Genomic DNA, 22,817 nt, shown 5'->3' on the forward strand with positions numbered 1-22,817 from the left:
GCCATGATTTACTCAGTATCCACTATGATTTATTGAGTATCAACTATGATTTACTCCGTATCCACTATGATTTACTCCATATACACTGGGATTTACTCAGTATCCACTATGACTTACTCAGTATCCATTATGACTTACTCAGTGTACACCATGAATTGCTTAGTATCCACTATGATTTACTCTGTATCCACTATGATTCAGTTCAGTTTAAAATCATTCATTTATTTGCTTCTCAGCTAAAATACAATTGAGTTGTACAATACCTTGATGATGAATAAAATTAATTAATCACAGAACATGTAATTAATAAGATAAATAATTTAAATTGCCTGACAGCTCTATTAAAAACCTACAAAAATCCGAGCAACAAGTTTAGCAACAAGTTAGAGCCTGCTAGAGTAGTTAAACAAGACATCTCATTTTAACATCTTCACACCTAAGAGTATAGAAGACTAAGAGGTGGGACTGAAGGCTTCTGATAAGTCATATACTCTGGTTTACACCCACACATGTGCAAATTAAAATGTGATTTGTAGTCACGATTTAATGACAAATGATCAATTAAACTGATAGGTTCTTAACCATATGCAACTGATTTAAAATGCAGTTACGTGACATTTTATTCCAATTTAATCCAACACATGCTGGACCAAGGTTCCCAGCTTCTACTGGTGAATTTAGAATCATGCATTTCTGCTTTCTGTGTCTGTGCTGTTTATGGTTGTGAGTGAGTTTGATTAACACTGCCATCATGTGGTTTGATGCTAGAAATGCAGAGAAGTATCACATTTACTCTCAACTCTGTAGCATTCACCAGTTATCAGACAGACAGACAGACAGACAGACAGACAGACAGACAGACAGACAGACAGACAGACAGACAGACAGACAGACAGACAGATAGATAGATAGATACTTTATTGATCCCAGATTTTACACTAGCAATCAAAAAATGCAATAAACAATATTACTGTCATTGTTTGGACCATTTTTTCCCCATTGGTTTAATGGCAATACAATAGCAACAGAATGCATTTACACATTACTTTCAAAGAACAATGCATTAAATTGGGTTTATATCAATATAACATGGTTTTTGGGTTGTTTAACAACCATATAAAACTGTGTAACAATACATTTATCAATATTTACTCTGAGCAGAGTGGTGTAAACCTTTCCTTTAAATTATTTTGTATACATTTTATACCCTATTTTTTATACAAAACTCAAAAATGTGCCATTTCAAAAGCATGTTTAAAAGCAGGTCCACTAATCCCTTTGATTTTCTCTCATGAAAGTCTTTATGTTAAAGAAATGGCTGATGCACATTCAAAGAATTGATATTTATGACAAACAAAAATCACTCCTGTTACTGGCACTCATTTCTGTTACTTTCTATATATAAAAAGTAAAAAAAAATAGCTACATGGTGGCTATGCTAATAGCATGAGGACACTGAGTAGTGATTTTCCAAAAAAATGTAACTTAAAAATAAACAAATACGATTTAAGAATTAATTTAGGTAACAGGATTATTGTAACCTTTAACATTTGTGAAATTAAGACATTCACACTGTTTTATATATTTAAGGGAACTTAAGACACTTGCTGCAGCAATTCAACAATTAATAAAATGTAAATATTTAATCACTTAATATTTATCTAATTGTCTCCATGAAGAATTCATCAAATGCCAATTTTCCACTCTATCATATGCAGCTTGCCATAATCAGATAGACTCAGGCAATAAAAAGTGATTAAGCTGGAAAATATAATTTCTGTGTTTTCTGAAGTTTTTTAAATATGACTAATAAGTTGTCAAAAATCATTTTTTAAAAAGTTATAACGGCTAAAAGGCACAATATTCTGATGATGCACGTGTGTACAGTTACTTACCTTTCATTCTTCCTCTGATGACCCCCATGCGGCAGCGCAGAGAGAAGAACACCCTCCTCTTCCCCTTCACTCCTCCGGCTGATCCCTTCTTCACAGAGCTGACGGAGGAGGAAACTCCATCAGGGAGGCGTTTGGGGTTGATGCTGCAGCTCACGTGCCACATCTCAACTTTCTTCTCCTCTGCTTCTCCTCTTTTCTTTCTTTCTGCCCACTCTTATAACACACACATCCACACATCTCCCACTCTTACACACACACACACACACACTGGCTTTTACTCACAGTCTCTCTCCACACCTACCTCTATCCACCTCTCCCTGATACTTGGCACAGTTTTGTTTTCATCCCCCCATGGACCTCTCTCTCTCTCTCTCTGTCTGTGTGTGTGTGTGTGTGTGTGTGTGTGTGTGTGTGTGTGTGTGTGTGTGTGTGTAAGGAAGGGAGGTGTGTGTGTAAAAGCTTGTTTCACAGTCAGAACACACTCACTGGATTTCATATCATCATTTTTTATACAGTCACGTCATGGAAAAGCCTGATGCACACTGGCAACCCAACATCAACAGTAAAGGTGATGTTGTTCAGAGCAAAGTGGTGGAGCGCAGTGTGTGTGTGTGTGTGTGTGTGTGTGTTTGTGTGTTTCTGGCCTGTAGATCAGCAGGCAGATGGAGAGGAGCTTCTCACTGCAGAGATCCAGTCTGGCAGAACCGCAGGAGCCGTCCCTCTCAGAGACCACAACACACTCCACCTTACCTACACACAGCAATCACAATAAATACATAAAGGCCATTTTAATCTTTTTTTCAATGAATCTAATAACATGTGTATTTATCAATTTAAAACATGTACTGGTCAAACCCAGGCAGCTTTACTTGGTTACAAAACTCAAAAATGTGACATTTAAACAGCATCAAAAAATCAATCCTATTAATGGCACACAGTCCTGTTACTGAAACTCACTCCTGTTACTGGCACTCATTCCTGTTCCTGGCCCTGGACTTGGACCAGACCTCAAATAATACAAAGAAAACAAGTTCATATTCATAAAGATCTAAGAGTTCAGAAATCAATATTTGGTGGAATAATCACTAATTTGTTTTTAATCACAGTTTTTTTCATGCATCTTGGCATCATGTTCTCCTCCACCAGTCTTACAAACTGCTTTTGGATAACTTTATGCTGCTTTAATCCTGGTGCAAACATTCAAGCAGTTCAGCTTGGTTTAATTGCTTGTGATCATCATTTTTAAGTGCTCTCTTATTTTTTCCAGAGTTGTATAATATTTTCCCATAAAAACAATGTACACAGTGCTACATTTGTCTGAGCTCACCTGTTTCCTCTTCATGCTAAAGCTCTGATTGCTACTTGTAAACCTGTTTGACAGGTGTTTGCCCATGTGACGAGTCAGTGTCATTAACTGACTTTAGAGTTTTGAATAACAGTGTGTTTCTTGTGAAAACCAGAAAATTACTTTAAGACAATTGTGTGTAGTGTTTTGAAAAAAGAAAAGTGTTTTAGAACTGCAATTTGAGTGTAAAGCAGGAATTGTGCTTGTAGTTCAGTAGAATCGGTTTAGGGTGCATGAGTTACATGTTACCTTTTATATTTACAGCATTTAGCTGACACTTTTATCTAAAGTGACTTAAACGGTTATTCCTATTACAGAGATGGATCAATATAGTGTTAGGAGTCTAGCCCAAGGACTCTTATTGGTGTAGCACAGTGTATAGTCACCCAGGCCAGGAATTGATCCCCAGTCTCCCACATGATATGGTAGCTCACTAGGAGCTAGTGGTGTTATCCACTGCGCCACACCAACCCCGAATTTAAATTTTACCATTTTTCTTGCAGTTGACTCATATTTTTGAACTTTTCTTTTGACAATAGAAGACTTTGACACCAGAACTACTATCAGAACCAAGTTATAATTTTTTTACTGATAACACAATGTTGTGGTCATTGTACCAGTATTTGTGTATAAACAACCATAAACACTGTAAATCATCACAAGAATGCTCCCAAAGGTAGTAGAAAACAGGATAAATGTAATTAATACTAAACTAATAAATGAACAGATGCCCCAGTACTTTGTACATAAAGTATATGAATGGATAATAAATATATAGTGCAACACATCTACAGAGTGATGGACAGCTTCGCTTTACTGGCCAGGGAGCAGAGAGGATTATGGGTCTTACTCCAGGCCCAACAGTGGCAACTTTTGAACCCAAGTTTCAAACCCACATTCGTGTAATCACCAACCACAAAGCCAGAATTAGAGTGTCCACAATGTATTGCAATGTATTGTTACTAGAGGAAGTGGCAACGCATAGCAAGTCTAGTTCCACTTTTTTAAATATATTTTACTATCATTTATTGGAAGCCTATTCAAACATTAATCACAATGCAAATTACTCTTCCCCTCCAAACTGAGGTTTGTGTCTCACTGTCAACTGAGGCAAAAAAAATCAGAACCAAGAGACTGTGCTGGAGTTCTCGAGGGCAGCCCTATTACTGTTCATTTAAACAGATTAATGCTATGTTTTCTGATGCTTAAGAAGTATTTATCTCCCCATCCGCAGATGCACATTTGTCCCCACTGCCCCCACACAAACAATATACTCACCCATGTACATGTTTTATAGGCCTCACAAAAAAAGCCTGCACAAAAAAATAAGATAGGAAGACATCACTTAGAAAACCACTTAGTAAATTCCCTGCTCGTTTTACGCTACAAGGGGATTCAGCATGTTCCAGGTGGGCAATAAAGCAAAGAGAAAGACTTGGTACTTATGAGACATTTCTTCACACTACATGTTGTCATTTTGCCTCTGCTTTAATTAATGTTATTAATTAATTTATTTATTAATGTATTAATTTAGAACGATTTGTCTATTTCTATTTTTACTGGAGCTACACACTGTATCCTGATATTTCCCAGACACAAACATATCCAAATCAAATGTCATTAGCAAACTTTTAAAATAATTAATTACTATTTTGTAAAAAAAAAAAAGTTCACTATTTTAGAACACAGTCTGAAAAAGGATCATCCCATGCTCATCATCTTTTGTAAAAAATGTATATATTTTGATATAATAATAATAGTATACTTGGTATATATGCAGAATAATAATTATAGTATATATTTAAGTATATTAGCGATATTTTGGATTAGCCAGGCTAGCACAAAGACATCCAGGCAAGGCAGTAGACACTAGTTAATGTGTTAAATTCTCAAAAGACTATAGAAGTAAGTTTGTTTCTACTATATTAATTTTTGCAGGTGAATATGGCATTGCAAGTTTAAGCAGTAGTGCAGGTATAAGGTGTGTGAGCACATGACAGGTTTTGAAAAATTCCAGTAACTGACATGCTCTAACACACTCCATACCTTTAAATGGGTTAAAAATGAGAAAAGACCACTTAAACACATCTACAGTGGGCCTGTGTATTTAGGCCACAAAACGAAAGTGAAAGTGAACTAACAGCTAATACTAACATGCCATCATGTCACTTTTTTTGAGGTTTTTAATATGGCCTTGTTTCTTGAATTAAAATTGTATTTTGAGACACAGAGAGTTCACACTTGAAAAAATACTCCCAACGTGCTTTAGTGACTCACTTTCATCACATGACAAGTGAATGAGGAAAGATCCTCACTCTCGTGATTTTTGTTTATTTACCACCCGTATAGCGGCAGTGCCCAGCCTTCTGCGCTGGGATTGGCTGGTTAAAACGCGCCTTCTGTGATACGATTGGCTAGCAGGTCACGCACTAGCCAATCCTATAGCGAAGGGAGGCGGGACGTGTCCCAATACAAGTGGGAAATACAGGCTGGCTACGACACTGACTTTATGAAGAGTTCAGAGAGCTCTGCGCTGCTTTAGCCTCCTGTTAAATTTGCTCACATGGAGAAACCACTGATATCAAGGTGAGTTTAACACCTGTTACACACGCTCCTGTCGCGCGCTCTTTATGTTTACATTAACTGTCTATACGATAACTTAATTTAATAATGTTTTTGTGTCACCTGTAGTGATTACGGACCCAGCTATGGCACAGTGAATGCCCCTACAGCAGCGGCAGCAGCGGGGTTCCCAGGTAAAGCTTATATTTTAATATGTGCTGTGTGTCTAAAAGCAGAATATATATATATATATATACATATATGTTCACAAACACATTAATACAATACATATTTACATTACATATCTGCACCCACACTCACTGACCACGACACCTAACTATGTCTTCCGCGTACTCCATCATGTCAATCACCCTCCCTCTACTCCAATCATCAATAATCAGCTGCTGGGGGGCGGGGCTTACTGTCAGAAAGCTCCGCGTCATCTGTAGGAAAAATATTCCACATAGTTTTAATAGAAGTAGAAGCGTGAAGCTGAAGCGTGTCCTTAAAGGAGTAGCTTAATCAGTAAGTAACGAGAGTGAGTGTGTGAAATGGCTACAGTGGTCTAATTTTAAAACACTGAAATTAGTTGTTTAACCCCCACAGACAGACCCCAAGCTCATTGGGTTGCTAAGCTAAACCAACATGAATAAGTGTAAGACAAGTTCAATAGCTTCTAGTTATCATAAAAAGCTTATGTTGATTTTATACAATTTTATCCGCAGTTGGTTAGCTAGCTATACTTACCAATAGCTGTAAACCTAAGCCAAGAAAAAAAAAACATTAATCTGAAAATACACACCCTAGAGTTAACAGGTTCCAGTAATATACTGCTTATATCTCAGGCCCTGTCAAGACTAATCTGTATATTTTTTATACAGCTGTCTTACTCTCCCCCTCTCTACTCTTCTCTCTTCACCCACTCAGCGCCCCCTAGTGGTTCTCTACACACCACTGTATGCTAGCTTCACTGGAGCAAAAAAACGCACTTGCTATCTCAAAATAATGACTTAGTATCCCAAAATATTGAGATAGTATCTCAAAATTAGAGCTGGGCGATATGGCCCAAAACAAATAATCTTCAATTAAAAAAAAAAAAATCTGATTCTTGATTTAAATCGATTTTTTCCCCTACTGAAAATCACATTAAAGATGATAAAGAAATGGTTAAAAACTAGTTTTTATTTATTTGGTTTTCATTTAAATGTCCCCTTTGTGGTTAAAGTGCAACCAGAAACAAGCAAAAAAACTATTGTAAACAGTGAGAACATCTAGTAACTTTTAGAAAGCTTAGTTTAGGTACTGACACAGTGCACCCTCAAACTTAAAAAATAAATCAATAAACCGATAGATTGATCGATTAATCCTCCAGCTCATCCCAAAATAATGACTTAGTATCTCAAAATATTGAGATAGTATCTCAAAATATTGAGATAGTATCTCAAAATAATGACTTAGTATCTCAAAATATTGAGATAGTATCTCAAAATAATGATTAGTATCTCAAAATATTGAGATAGCAGTTTACTTAATAATATTAACAAAAAAATGTGCTGGATTATTTTTTATTTTTTTAGGTGGCAGGAATGGGCTTCCATAGAAACGTCATACCACTTAAAAAGGTTAAAATGAACATGCCAAACATTCATAAGTTTTCTCTCCACTCCTCAGCAACAACAACTTCATTTTCAAAACTGTTCCACCAGGTGCCTCCACTGTGTTAAGTTATGTAAGAGTAATTATCCCAGCTGCACACAGACCACATATATGAATGGGAACACTCAATGTTTTTAATGAATTAAAATTCCTGTCCCTAGTAAGCTTTTTTTGTGATAAATGTCCTGACTAAAGTAACCAAGCTTCCTTCAGGAAGTCCTTCCTTCAAGATGCTGAGTGTTCAGATCTGTCCTCAAAAATAAATGTGATACGTAGAAGGATCTAAAGTATAAAACATATGCTGGTTTGTTTAACCCTTTTTATTTACAAAATAATTTCTGTAGAGCTTTAATATAGTCTTATAATATTAAATGTACAATGTAAAAAAAATCATAAAAAGAAAAAAACACATTGAGTGAGAAGAGCTGCTTGCAATATTTTGACTTTACTCAAATACTAAAGAACATAGGTCAGAACTATCAGATGCGACTGCATTTGATCTGCCGTTGCATTTCTGTTTAATAACTTGGATTACTGATTTTTTTATAGTATTCTATTTTAAATCTATTTATTTTCACATAAAGAAATATTAACAAATTAACAAAGTGCCTTTAGCACTGCTAATGTTCCACTGTTTTCTTTAATAACTACACTAATAACACAGTACTGTACTTTTACTTTCAGTACTTCAGTCCTACATTTTACAATAAACGACTTAATGCAGTACTTAAGTGTGGAGCTTAAAGAATGCTTCAACTTCTACTCACATCTCTTTTTACAGAGCACTTATATTCTCTAGAAATTTAGACATTTGCTGTATATAAAGGATCCTTCACCTTTAGCACAGCCTTTTTTTATTTAGCAGCTGGGAAATGCTGCCCAGGATGTAGCCTACACTTCGGAAAACACAGCTATTGTGTGTTAAATAGAAAAGAATTATTAAACATAAGAAAAACATTGCAAAATAGCATTCCTAGCTCTTGATGTATAAGAGGATGTTTCTTAATTCCAAGAACATAAAGAACAAACATGAAGTAAGAGTGAGTGTCGACACATGAAACATGCTAATGATTTCACTCGGGCCGCGTCTCAATCTAAGGCTTTGTTCCCTACATAGTGTTTTAGTGTGGCAGCCCTTATTATTCAATAGTAATAGTAGCAATACACACAATCTTATATAATCTTATTTAATATAATTCAGTATCTGACTGAAAGGGTAGAGAGTAGTGATATAACACTTGATGACTTGAATAAAAAAAAAAACTGATACAGTCATATGAAAAAGTTTGGGTACCCCTATTAATCTTAATCATTTTTAGTTGTAAATATTTGGGTGTTTGCAACAGCCATTTCAGTTTGATATATCTAATAACTGATGGACACAGTAATATTTCAGGATTGAAATGAGGTTTATTGTACTAACAGAAAATGTGCAATATGCATTAAACCAAAATTTGACCGGTGCAAAAATGTGGGCACCCTTATCATTTTATTGATTTGAATACTCCTAACTACTTTTTACTGACTTACTGAAGCACAAAATTGTTTTGGTAACCTCACTGAGCTTTGAACTTCGTAGCCAGGTGTATCCAATCATGAGAAAAGGTATTTAAGGTGGCCAATTGCAATTTGTTCTCCTATTTGAATCTCCTCTGAAGAGTGGCATCATGGGCTCATTAAAACAACTCTCAAATGATCTAAAAACAAAGATTGTTCAACATAGCTGTTCAGGGGAAGGATACAAAAAGTTGTCTCAGAGATTTAACCTGTCAGTTTCCACTGTGAGGAACATAGTAAGGAAATGGAAGACCACAGGGACAGTTCTTGTTAAGCCCAGAAGACTGTCTGATTTCTGAAAGTCATCTGGCATACCACCTTTGATTATCTCATGTACCACAGTTATCTCAGAACCACTGGTTTAGAATGTTTTAGAGCATTTTAGGATTATTTAGGAGCCCAGTTTTCTAGTGCACTAGGACTGTCTCATTTCTATATTGAGACACAGCACAAAAGCCCTGTATCCTCAGTTGGCTAAGTACATATGGAGCAATATCCGATTGAGACACGCCCACAGGTAAACTGTAGCAGGATTTCATTGCAGATACTTACAGCCAGATTACAGCCGGAGCTCGTACAGTGAGGAACTGCTTGTTCAGATCTGCAGTTTTTGACTAATTTCTCATTTTTAAGTGCTGACTTAAGGTTTTAGGGTAAGTTATTTTAGATTATGAAACTGTTAAATTATATATATATCATCAAAATCTTGTTTGCTGACTTTATAGAACGATAGTTTCTGTATGGAATTCTATATGTATTCTCTCTATTCATTTTCTCTTTGTTTTCTATTTCATTAGAATTGTTGAAATTATGTTGGGAAAAATATTCCCTAAAAAATGCCTGTGGTTGTGTTTTTTTTTTTTTACGAATGTTTAAATGTATTCTGGGAATGTTATACATATTCCTAAAGTAATCTAAAGGTCAAGAAAGCAGCCAGTCTGAAGGCTCACACTGACAGGTTTGACTGGTTTTCTTTTAGCCATGGCGGCTGCCCCCGCTGCAGCCACTAATGCTCCGTCAGCTCCCCCCGCCAGTATGTTTGACAGCGTGCCGGGCTACGAAGGGACAGTGGCAGGTGGAGGAGGTAATGTACCTTTTAAGTCTTTTTTTTTTTATTTATAAAAATATACAGTATTGTCTATACTGGTGTTTTTGGTACTTTTTATTATAGGGGTGGGTGATATGGGCCTAAAAAAATATCACAATATTTAAGGGTTTATTTTTGTGATAATGATAGTCTTGACAGTATTTAAAAAAACAACATTAAAAATAGTGTATAAATTTCCATAATATACTTGTGCAACAAATTCAGTGTTATTTTTTTTTTGTATAATTATAACAGTTTCAAACATTCAGCAGAAACAAACAAAATCTGCCATTTTTTGTCTATTTTCTAAACAACAGTAACTTAACAAGAGTTACCAAGAGTAAGATTTTGTATGAAGTAATATAATGTAACAGAATCAATAATGTAGCATTAAAATGTAAAATATAATACGTAATACTAATTTATAAACTATAAACTGCAACCATAAATAATTATACACAAAAAATAAAGCTACTTGAAGCTTTAAATAATAGTCTGCTTTCAAGAGAAACAATACAATAAAATGTCTTTAATGCACCTGTCTCACTTTTATCCACATTTTTTCTATCTCTGTTTTTTCCCGTTTAAATCTTGTTGATGTAGGTGGGTACCTTCCTCCGCCTATGCCAGCAGTGCCGATGCCCGTACCAGAGGCTGGCCCTGCTCAGCCCAATTGGAAGTAAGTAATCTTCTGTATCTGTTCTAGACATAAACTACTGAGTTTTAGATCATCCCCTTTGGGTTAGTAGTCCAGTAGCAATTCTGTATGGCCCAGACAATTACTGCTCATCACGTCACCCGTCAGACCTCTCAGTTCTTCTCTTCACTGCTGAAACTGAGACTTAGTCCAATCATATTAATCTGAGCTAAAGGCTAAAGCTGATGTGGGTCAGCCAGACATCTTCCTGTATCAGTTTTTTTCAGTGTGTTTTAAGAGTGTAGGAAACAGTGCTCACCGCTCTCTGGCTTCATCTGTAATTTCTCTATAGAAAAGATTCTTCTTCTTCTTCTAATTTTAATAGTTACAGAGTTCTCTGTGTTTCTGTGTCTTTTTCTATTTATTATGATGATGAAAGTATGAATGTGCTGTGTGTGTGTGTAAGTGTGTAAATGCTGCTGCAGTAGAGAGTAACAGCAGTAACACCACTAGTCCAGCACTACAGCTGTACTACAGTTCTACTTTACTACTAATTCAGTTTTTTTTTTCCAATCTCAATTTGTTTCTGTTGCTACTTACAATACATTTTTTTTTTACAATATACACATTTTTATTTGTATTGTCTAAATACTAAAATAATTTTTCAGTTTTCAGTTAATTTCAGTTAATTTAAGATTCTGACAGTTAAATGCAACATTTTCTAAACTGGATTTTGTACCATTTCCAGTTGACCCTTTAGTGTAGACCCCTTTCCTATCTGACATAGCTACATGCTTTCTGGGTGATTCAACCTCAAGGGGGCAGCACCATGTATAAGTTTAAACAGGAGACAGTACAGTACATTTTCAGGGTGCATCGTAATCTGAACACTCAAACCACATTCGAAAATGGCCAGAGATGCGCATGTCATTATTATAAAAAAACATATATATATGATATAAATAAAAAAAAAAAAAAAAAAAAAAAATATATATATATATATATATATATATATATATATATATATATATATATATATATATATATAAATAAAGATGTTAGTCATGCCTGGAGCTTAAGCAAAACTATCTGCCACATCTTCATTAAGACTGATAAGGTTAAAAAAAAGAAAAATGGAGAACTCTTATCGTTACAGGCCCCTCCCCCCAAAAAAAATTATATGAGAAATCCAATAACCAGCGCTTAAGGGAGGTGCATTTAAAACACTGGGTGTGAAAGTCTATGCATTTTGCCAATTGTTTGTAATCGGATCATCAAAAACACGATAAAAGCAGGTGTGAAATGGCTATAGCTTTGGCTCCAACAAAGACAGAATCAGCACCTACAGACTTTGATCCTCTATAAAAATAAATGTCATCTATGCACAAATACATTGATTCATAGTAACAGTTAATGATATAGGTTATGATATTTCTTTATGGTCTTCCTGACCATAAAAAGCAACGGAAATAAGCATATGTTCTGCCTGCAAGTCAAAAAAACCCCTCTGAGTTTATTACTGTGCATGCACACATCCACACCCACCTCTTTCAAAGCCTTGTGGTTCATGTACTCTATTATATATACACACAGTCGCACCCATTAGCATTATAGATACATGATCTACACATGCAACCTCTAGACGCACTAGGAATTCTTCAGTATTGTATTTTCTCACTCAACCTTTGACTGTAGTTATTATAAAGATATACCTGTGGCTCGCAAGGTACCAGACCTGCTGGAACACACACAGACAACCTTCATGAGGCCTTAAAGCTAACTTAAAGCTGCTGTTAAATGTTTTCTTTGTTCATTGTCATTTTCTATTTTTTTTTAGCATTCCTTCTATCTCAGAGGACGCTGCTCGTGAGGCCTTTGTGAACTTTGCCTCTAGTAAATGCTGCTACAGCACTGGTCCAGCCAAAGATGGAGTCATCACCAGCATGGAGCCTTTTAACACCTACAGGGTAGGGAAACATGAGCATTATTATTATCAACATCATTGTGCATATATTCTCTCAAGGTAAAATGTATTTAACTGTGGAATCGATCACATTTAATTGTTGTCAGACTCTTGCGCACCAGCTGAGAGATTCCATGGATTGCTATACAAAAATGCACTGAAGCTCAGGAGTGCTGATACTCACTGTACTAAGCTGAGAGATGCACTTTTAAGAGGGCTATCCAGTCACAGTCAATTTGTCAGTGTTAATTAAACACTCTTAGTATTAAACTTTCAACACCCAAGGCTAGGGTTGGGCGGTATTGAAGTTTTTTATACCGTCATACTGTCATTAGATTATATGGCGGTGTACGTTATTCCGTATATTTTGTCTGTTAAGCTACTGCTTTGAGATTAGCACAACTTAGTGGCTCTTAAATTGTTGTTTTTGTTCACTTCTTTGTTTTTTTTATATTACTTTATTTTTTTTTACCTGTGTATTCACTATTTGGTTTTGATATTTCAGAATTTGTTAGATTAAATTTATTTTAGTTTAGTTGGTTATTTTCCTATTTTATATCTATTTTTCTGTTTTTATTAAATGTTTCACCGGTCTTTTCAATGAATGTTGATTTATTCGTTTAATAGCTGTATCTAACTATTTGAAGCCAGACAGACACTGTGTGGTTTTTTAATCGGGTGCGGAGAGCTCATCTGCATGCAGAATTACTTATTTTTTCTTGCCAGCTCACATGCCTCTTTCAATGCAGAGTCCTTTAACTGTCAAGTGTCCAGAAATGCATGTGTAAAGCATCTTCTGTTTTTAATCTCCTCTTTTTGCTCTCTTTCTTGTAGTATCGCTTGGAGACCTTCACAGAGTCCAGATCTACAGAATGGCTTCATGAACCCTATTCCAGTAAGTCAGAGTCCTCCACCAAAATAATCACAGAATGTCCCCACAGTTCACTGTGTGTCAGTAGATGATGAAGGTGATATCCTGCTTGTTTCAGATCAGCCTTTAGATGCAGGTATGCAGCGTGCACCAGGACCATGGGAGATAGCAGCCCAGATGCCAGGCTTCTTCCAGGACACCATACAGAACATCAAAGTGCCCTACACCTCCTCAGCTAAGGTAAAGAAGATTAGAGAGAAAAACTCACTCACTGCTCCTGGAGAGTTAATTTAATACACACATCAACATATTTCTCATTAAATATTCAATACATTTCAGATGTATTTAATTTACATGAAATTTTCAACAGATGTCTGTAACAACACAAGTAATACAAACATACAAATACATCAAACCACATAAATTCATAAACATCTGTGTGGATTTCTTGCATTCTTACAGACATCTGTGGATGTTTCATGTCAATAGCCCCATCGAAAATATATAAAAATATTTTAAGAAATATGGTGATGCATTCAATACCCTTTTTCCCTGCTGTATTATATGTCATCATATACAAATAAAAAGAAAAATGGCAAAAAAAATGTTAATTTTGTTAATAACCAAATAACCATATAATAAACCTTTCATGAAGATCAAGAACCGTATACCAGTAAATCCTCTGTTAAGTAAATCAAAAAATCAGAAATCAGATAAATAGGTTTTACCATGCTTAATTTATACTTTAATTTATTTTAAGTGCATTTATTGATAAAGATATATATAAAAAGTCTAAATAAAGCAAATATATTTCTTTAAATATAAATATCAATAAGATATTAAATATTTGATTTCTCCCAAAAAAGGAGAAAAGTTATGTGATGTTAGTTGAATGTGTTTATTTATGGTGATTCACTGTACATTCAATATGATCATCATACATAATTACTTTATATTAGTGAATAAATTACTTTTTTATTTATCATTTCACGTTATATAACATAAAAATAACAATAGCAAATATTATTATAGTCTAACATTTTAGAAGTTATTGTAATAAAATATTTGAATTCAGTTTAATTTAACATAAATGAATACTAACTCATACCAAGACCAACCCAATACTAATTCCAAATGAGGTTGTGTGTGAGAGACGAGACCAAGACCATTCATTTATAGTCTCAAGATCGGACTCGAGTACAACTAAAAAACCCTGAAGTTTATTCTGCATCAGGTGGAGGTGTGTGTGTGTGGGAGGTGGTTGAATTTTGATTGTTATATAACTCCATATAATATGTTTTATATAATGTTTTATGGTTATTAGATTGTAAAATGTATGGGCAGAGGTTATGATCCTGGAGTGGCTCACAGAATATGACACTGGCACTGTGACCCGAGCATTGCAAGTTTAATTAAGTTAAGTAAAGTTTTGTTGTTGCTTTTTATTTGAAAAGCAAGAAAAATGTGGCGATTATTTATGCATTGGTAGAAATAATAAAAAAAACTAATTAAAACTTATGAAAAAAGGTATCCAGGATTTTGTTTCCTTTCAGTTTAGCCTAAAAAAATATTCTAGGCTTCACTTTTTAAAAGTAAAGATAGATATTTAGATCATCATACATAATAGACAGTTTGCACTGTTTTTTTAATGGCCGATGTCGATATTTAGAGAGCACAAGTGGCTGATGGCCGATATATAAAGCCAATATTTTTAGCTATTTTTAATAATAATAGTACTTATTTAAAAAATAGATGTATATAAATGAACACTGTTTTAAAAATGTTAAGGTCTATAAGGTATATACGGTCTGTCCAGCCATCTGGAATTAAACTGTTAAAATAGTACTGTACTTTACTGTATTATTACTGGATTATAAGGCTCACTATTAATGAACGTTTTCCTAAATAAGGTGCACCGAATTATAGATGCATTATGCAACACTAGTAAGGAACCATGCTATCCTTCTAATTCAGCAGGTCTCATCGTCCGTTTATTTACAGTAAGCTTAGATTTCCAGATTTCCAATAAGGCTGGGTGCAGCAGCATTAGCATTACCGCTAGCCGCGGTCAGCGCTAGTAAATGCAACCGACAGTGCTACACTGAGGAACCCTGAGTGTTCCAATAAGCCAGCACGATATTAGCTAGCGGTTCGTGCCTAGCTTTAGAAAAGCATTAAGCTTTATACTGTAACTTTAATGCCCACCAAAGAGTGCCAGAGTAGCACAGGAAGAACCAGCAGCAGGAGAAGTGTGTTCTGTCTCTCACAGGGTTATGGTTAACACATTCAGCAGACAGGATGTATAGTGTGACAGCGCTTGTGCATGTGCAACATTAAAACACTTCTAATATGTTAACTGAAGAACATTGATAATCTGGTTTAAATGGCACTGATACACTTTGACAAGAACCAAACTTTGGTGGCTAGATGACCCAGAACGTCTTTAAAACATCAGCCAGGTCTAGTGAGGTGTTTCTGGTAAGACGGGTCATTACCTGCAAAAGTGCTCCAAGGAAAGATAACTGGTATCGTGTTTTTCACACTATAAGGAGCACTTATTTTTCCAAAAATCATCAGTGCGCCTTATGTATGAATTCTACCAGTCAGGTTTTAAGGAGCAGTAAAGCCACTCTGCTGAAGTACAGAGTTATACAGGAGTTATAAAGTGAAGTTTCTCCAGCACCAAGACTCGAGGCTGGAGCAGCATTAGCATTAGCCGCTAATCGCTAATCGCAGCTAGCTCTTTTGCTGTTCAGATTTGAGTATATTGGACTGTAGTCCGCATGTTTACCATGTTAAAACAAGCTTCGTGAGCCAAACCGCTAGCTAAAATCGCCCAGATTTAACGGAATACTCAGGATTCCTCAGTTTAGCGCTTTAGCATTAGCCGTTAACCGCAGCTAGCCTTAGTAGAAATCTGCAAAATCAAGCTTACTGTAAATAAACAGAAGCGCTTTACTCACCCAAAATAAATAGTTTTCAAAAGAGAAAAATGTGTAGATTAACATCCATTGTTTGATTTTAAACTATATATTTTTTTAAGAAATACAGTTTTGTTTACTACACTTAATTATAAGGAAATCATGGCAACACTCCTGTTCCTGCTGCTTACATTTTAAGTGCCGAATACCACACAACACCTTCAGAAGACGTTTGACAACACAAGTGCAATGTACAGAGTATCAGACAGGTGGTTTAATGATTTAAAAAAAAATGTCTGATTTAAACACCATTGAAATAAATTACATTTTTTAGTTATATTAATATTAGTATTGGTCAAGTAAGCTTTTTCTACTGCTGTTTATCCTTATCAGTCCTTATAGTTCATATCATTGCATTCATTACTCACATTTAGCAGCATTTTGGCTAATTCGTTCTTTCTGGTGTGATTTAAATGAGTGTAAATGTGGTATTAAAACTGTATTTTATTGTTTCTAATTGTCCACAGATGTGTCACGCGTGTGTGGGCATGGGGAGGGTGCCGTGCAAGGACTGTACTGGTTGCGGAAGTGTAAGTCACATTTTGTTGTTTAAATGCATGATATATATTGCACACCCTTATTTCTCTCCATTACATAGTAATGAAAAATTCTTAAAAGTCACATTTTCTTATCTGTTTCTTTAACAGAAAGTTTGTTGGGTGTGTAACGGCAGTGGTTTTCGCCAGACCAATGATCGCTGCATGCACTGCAACGGCCGCGGAAGAGACAAGTAAGTAACGACCCAAATATTTTGTTTCTGTCACTTTCTTAACATTGTTCTCATGGTTCATAAGCTAAACTGCTTAAACTTCTGCACAAGGAGCGGCATAAAGTTATCCAAAAGCAGTGTGTAAGACTGGTGGAGGAGAGCATGCCAAAGTGCATGAAAACCGGGATTATTCCACCAAATAGAGAATGAGATTTTTTTTTTTTTTTTTTTTTTACTTTTAAAAATTGATTATAGTTTTATTTGCATTATTTGAAGTCTGAAAGCTCTGCACCTTTTTTTATTTTAGCCATTTCTCATTTTCTGCAAATAAATGCTTTAAATGACAATATTTTATTTGAAATGTGGGAGAAATGTTGTCTGTAGTTTATAAAATAAAACAACAATGTTCATTTTACTCAAACATAAACCTATACATTTCCTGAGCTGTATATGATCTAGGAATATTCACATGTTTAATCACACCTAACACAGACGTGTGCATAACTGGAGATGTTGTTCTGTGGTTTCAGCTGTTTTAAGTGCAGTGGGAAGGGCACTAATGAGTGCAGCACCTGCCGTGGGAGAAGCCAGCTTCTTGTATTTATCAATCTCAAGGTTCAGTGGTAAGATCTGTGGCTTTTAAGCATTTTGTACATTTCTCTTATGATACCAGTGCTCACAGTTGAGCAGTTCATGCCTCAAGTTTTTAAAACAGAAACAAACTAGATCATTTTAACGTTTTAAGTATACAATATATAGTAAAAAATATATAAAGTAGGTTGAAAATAAGTACATGTTTATATTAGCCATAGATATGTGTGCAAGGTCTGTCTTATTATTCCAGAAATCCACTAATATGAAGGCCTGACATTATATATCAGTAATTAAATGAGCAATTTGGAATTCAGATTAATCATTAATCCTATGCTGCATGTCTTTTTTACTGATTTTAAATGTTAAAAATGCATTCCTGTGACTTTTATTGATGGTACTCAAGCACTAAGATTTTCAGATTGCTAGATAAAAATTTTAACAAAAGAAAACATGACACATAGTAAAATATTTATATTGAATGACACAATCCTGAGTCATGTACAGCCCTACAAAGTGCCATCTACTGTACCCACCCAGAGAAAGCAAAGCCAGTTGTTCTCTCTCAGGGCTCAGGCAGCTGATGGCAAGCTGCATGACCTGGATTCAAACAAGCAATCTTCCAATCATAGCCCGCTGGGCCTCTCAGAGCCCAGCATAGAGATTATAATGTGATATTTAACATGTATTTAGTTTTCTGTGGACCTGCTTTGTCTAGAATGTGAAGTTAGTCATGTCCCGTTCCTCCTCAGGACCAATAATAAAGAAGATTTTGTGGTGGAGCAGTCGAGCGGTCTGAGAGTGGAGAACTTCAGTAAAGTCTCCGGCAGGGAAATGTTCAAAGACTCCCAGTTTATGGTCAGTAAACACACACACACACACACATAAACACTCTTTAATTTCTCTTTTTCTCACACATGCATACACATACACGGACATGCCAAAAGTCATGGGATAGCAGTATGTAAATTGATCACAAATTGTAACGTCTGGTTAGAATTGTCCATGTGAACAGACCCCAGACAACTAATGAAGTCATGAAGTCAGCATGAAGTCAGTGCAGCGCTCTTTAGCTTCTATGGGACATGGCAAGAGACTGAGACACTACACTAGTTCCTGTCCCATGACTTTTGTAATTGTATGTCATAATGCATGTATAATTAACACTTGTGTGGCGTTCGGGTCTGTGGGACACGTTTTGATTTTTCATCAAATGATACTAAAAAAATATTTTTTCTAACTCAAACTCATTGGCATTGGCTCATTTTTTGTGAAAAACCATATATCAAAACACATTTTCGATAAATACACACTGTGCACCCCCCCCCCCCCTCCCCCCCTACACATTTATATTACATACAGTATGTTTGGCCAAGGGCTAATAAACATTGCTTCATTTGTAAATTTGAAACTAAACAAATTTTCTACTCATATCTTGAGTTTAATTCATTTTCTTTTACATTTTATTAAAAAACGAATAAAAAAAGAGTAGCACATTTTAAAAGAAATGTAACATAAGAAAAGTAAAGGACAAATATTAACCATGTAAGCTGTTTATATTGCTTACAATTTAGGTGAAGCAAGCATGTGTAAAGCATTTTAATGTAAAATTGCTTAATTTTGCTGAATTAAATACAAGTAACAAAGTAAACGAGTAACAACAATATGAACACCACACAAGGGTTAAATTGGTTCAAACAAAATGCTAAATAATGCTGTGAATGTTTTTTTTTTGTTTGTCTTGAATTATAGCTTTACCCAGTGATGGGTTTTCCGGACCCTGCAGTGGCTCAAGCTTCTGAGCGCTTGATAAGAGAACACATGTCCAAATATGGACAGATGGCCCGCATTCTTCAGCAGGTACAGCTCTTCTATATGTATAACCCTGGCTTACCAGAACACTCAGGGATCCTCAGTGTAGCGCTGTCGGGCGGCATGGCTAAAGCTAATGCTTTAACCATTTCCTTAGTGGAAATCTGGAAATCTAAGCTTACTGTAAATAAACGGAAGTGCTTTACTCACCCAGATAAACAGTTTCAGAAGAGAAACCTGTGGACACTCAGCAACGAGACCTGCTGAATTATGAGGAAAACATGGCGACACCCCTGTCTGTTTCTTACTAGCGTCGAATAAAATTTGACTTTATGTATAAAAATAGACCATAAAATAGATAGGTTTATTGATAGAGCACCTTATACCTCTTGTTTTTATGGGAAATGAAAACAAACTTTTTCACATTTCCTGATTTCCTGAACAGTCGGTGATACAGATGATACTCTGATGCATCATTTCTCTCTGTAAATCTTTCCTACTGTAGCGTCACACGATTGAGCTGATCCCTGTAACGCGAGTGACCTACGCATGGAAAGGGAAGAGTCATCTGTACTTCGTGTTTGGGAATGAGATGAGTGTGAATGCGGAGGACTACCCGGCCACCTGCTGCTGCTCAGTGATGTAGTTCAACACAGTGAACAAAGTCCTGGAGATGAAGAAATGGAATTTAGCACAGTGTCCTGTCCTTACATACACACAGTTCAGCACAGTGTAATCAGTAACTGGGATTTTTTTTTTTTTTGCGTTAACTCAATTCAGATTAGTCAAAAACACACTTTTTACCTCTGCATATCAGCTTGGTCAACAATGCATATTCAAGCTCCGAGTGCTCCAGCGGGCTAAGCTCTATATGCCACTATAATCAGGAGATCGTCTGTTCTAATCCTGTTTATGTAGCTTGCCATCAGCTGCTGGAGCCCTGAGAGAGCACAATTGGCCTTGTTCTTTCTGGGTGTGTAGATGGCACATCTAGAGTGATGTCTGCAGCACAAACCGAGTCTCTGCGGTTTCCTCTGAGCGAACTGCGATGCTACTCGGCATGCTACTCCGACATGTGTCGGAGGAGGCATGTGCTAGTCTTCACCCTCCTGGTGTTGGGGCATCACTAGTGATAGGGGGAGTCCTAGATAGTGGGTTGGGTAATTGGCTCTGTAACATTGGGGTGAAAATGGGATAACAAAAAAAAAAAAACTAAATGGATATTCAGTTGATCATATTTAGTTAAAAACATTAGTAAATGCCTTGGAGCTAAAATTAATGACATGTTGTGTTAAAACATTTTTTATTCTCAAACTCCTGATGACTGTGGGGTTGACAGTATATAAACTGATAAGCAAGCAGTTAGACAGTTGCACTGCTCTAGAGCTGTGAAGACATTTACTGTATATTTCTTCATTCAAAAATAGAACAGAAAAATACATTTGTTCAGATAATGTTTTTCTCACTTTCAGACCACCATGCCCATGTTATTTTCATACTCTTGGGAGGGTGTGAGATGACGTTAGGCGCTTTGCGTAGAGTGTGAGAAAGAAGCTTAAGCGTCAAAAGGCTCTCAGTTTGTTATCATGTGAATTAGAACAAATTAACAGTAACCAGAATGATGGGGAGAAGCAGTCACAGACAAAACATCTTATATTGATTAAATATACCAATATTAATCAATTTTAGCTGCAAATCATTTACTAATGTTTTTGAAGCTCAATTCAATATACACTGGTGAGTGAACTATGTAATCAGTTACTCTGTCACTCTGTCATGGCCTACGCAGTGCATCACATGTATCATCTGACTGTGATCATGTTTGTGATCCTAATTAAAAAAGGGATCCAGTAGAATCAGGTGCAGGGTTAGAATAAATTTTGTGCAGCCATTGATGTTTAACCCTTGATCCTGTCTTAGAAGGTTTTACCTTTAACTTATTAACCCTTGGTTACTAATTAACAAACCTTTCCGGGGTGTGTTACAGCAGGCTAAAGATACTTAACTGTGAATGAAAAGTACTGTTCTAGACACATACACACACACACACACACACAAGCCCCCCCCTCCCTCCTCCTCTACACACGACTGGCTATTGAAGTAGTGCATTGCCTCAATTCTGCCTGCAGAGAGTGATATTTAGCAGAGATGCACATTACAATACACTGAATTTAATGCAGGGAATTTACCTAATGTGCAGTTGCAACATATGATCACACAAATCCATTGCATACATTAATGTTTTTACTAAGTATACCTTGAAATAGAACTACATATAATATAAACACATCTAAAAAATGGACTTTGAATATCTTTGTTGAAATGTTTTATGTCCTCAAAACAGCCAAATTGAAGTTTAGCCAAAGAATTATACTATGAAGCAAGTGCTGTTTACCCTGTGAAGAACTGTAAGAATTCACTGTGAAATTTAAGCCTCACTGATGCCATTAAAACTCAGCCAGAGGTATAGCAGGAGTATGAATACTTAGACGATAATGAAGAAACCATTTTATAATATTTGCACTTACTGACTGCTTTATGGTGAATGATGCTTTATAATATTCGTCTCGTTATGGATGTATTATTGTTTTGTAGTTTTATATAATCATGTTTCTGGTAAATACATCTTGGACATTATAATGCAAGTTTTAATACATTAAAATATATATATTTGTATACTAAAGCAGTTGTTTAGAAATGTTTTTTACACAATAGACTGTTTTATTATTATTTTGCTGAAGAGAAATGAATGACTGTCTAGGGCTGCAGGATTCTGGAAAAAATGAACATTGAAAATGTTCTTTTTTCGACATATATATCGCAGTATTAAACAATGCAGGGCCCCACCCCAACCCGCGTGCTGTCTCGCGTCTGGACCAATCAAGAGCTAAGTCAGCGCTGAGCTCTCAAAACCCGAGGAAAACAGCAAAAAGATAGTAATCTGCCCTATAATCAGGCATTTAAATGTCTTTTTAAAAGGTAAATACGAGTGTTTGTTTTTCTGGGTTTAAAAGCGTGAATTCCGCTGTAACTGGAAATAACTGTGCTGGACTGAGGAGCACAGCTTTCAACACATGCTCACCTTTACAAGCACGTACCCACCCCTCCCCCTCGCGCTTCTCAGGCAGCAGCAACCTGTCACTCACACAGA

General features: G+C 35.9%; 2 protein-coding genes across 7 annotated transcripts in view; one reads left to right on the top strand and one right to left on the bottom strand.

Annotated features, from left to right (window-relative positions):
• The window catches only part of grip2a (glutamate receptor interacting protein 2a), a 56,825-nt gene extending 50,102 nt beyond the window's left edge, over positions 1-6,723 (bottom strand). The window contains exons 1-4 of one of the 5 annotated variants that reach the window (XM_049486197.1): positions 6,550-6,703; positions 6,128-6,245; positions 2,853-2,902; positions 1,896-2,645 (exon numbers count right to left, since the gene is read on the bottom strand). In XM_049486197.1, the coding sequence (XP_049342154.1) occupies positions 1,896-2,058 (163 nt within the window). In that variant the 5' untranslated portion in view covers positions 2,059-2,645; positions 2,853-2,902; positions 6,128-6,245; positions 6,550-6,703. Of the gene's footprint in view, positions 1-1,895; positions 2,646-2,852; positions 2,903-6,127 lie in introns of all 5 variants that reach the window. The other 4 variants (XM_049486198.1, XM_049486196.1, XM_049486200.1 and 1 more) reach the window with 4 other exon arrangements.
• ssuh2rs1 (ssu-2 homolog, related sequence 1) lies at positions 5,702-20,883 on the top strand. Of its 2 annotated transcripts, XM_007245843.4 has the most exons (13): positions 5,702-5,826; positions 5,932-5,996; positions 9,995-10,099; positions 10,706-10,781; positions 12,577-12,706; positions 13,537-13,597; positions 13,692-13,813; positions 17,022-17,084; positions 17,202-17,284; positions 17,794-17,886; positions 18,607-18,712; positions 19,607-19,714; positions 20,172-20,883. In XM_007245843.4, the coding sequence occupies exons 1-13, from the start codon at positions 5,804-5,806 to the stop codon at positions 20,310-20,312; spliced, it is 1,176 nt and encodes a 391-aa protein (XP_007245905.3). In that variant the 5' UTR covers positions 5,702-5,803; the 3' UTR covers positions 20,313-20,883. The 2 variants fall into 2 exon arrangements, with proteins under 2 accessions (XP_007245905.3, XP_022526590.2); XM_022670869.2 differs by lacking the exons at positions 5,702-5,826; positions 5,932-5,996 and adding an exon at positions 9,564-9,668.
• The last annotated feature ends 1,934 nt before the right edge of the window (positions 20,884-22,817 follow it).

This window comes from Astyanax mexicanus, chromosome 12, assembly GCF_023375975.1.
Source record: "Astyanax mexicanus isolate ESR-SI-001 chromosome 12, AstMex3_surface, whole genome shotgun sequence".
Classification (NCBI taxonomy): Eukaryota; Metazoa; Chordata; class Actinopteri; order Characiformes; family Acestrorhamphidae; genus Astyanax; species Astyanax mexicanus.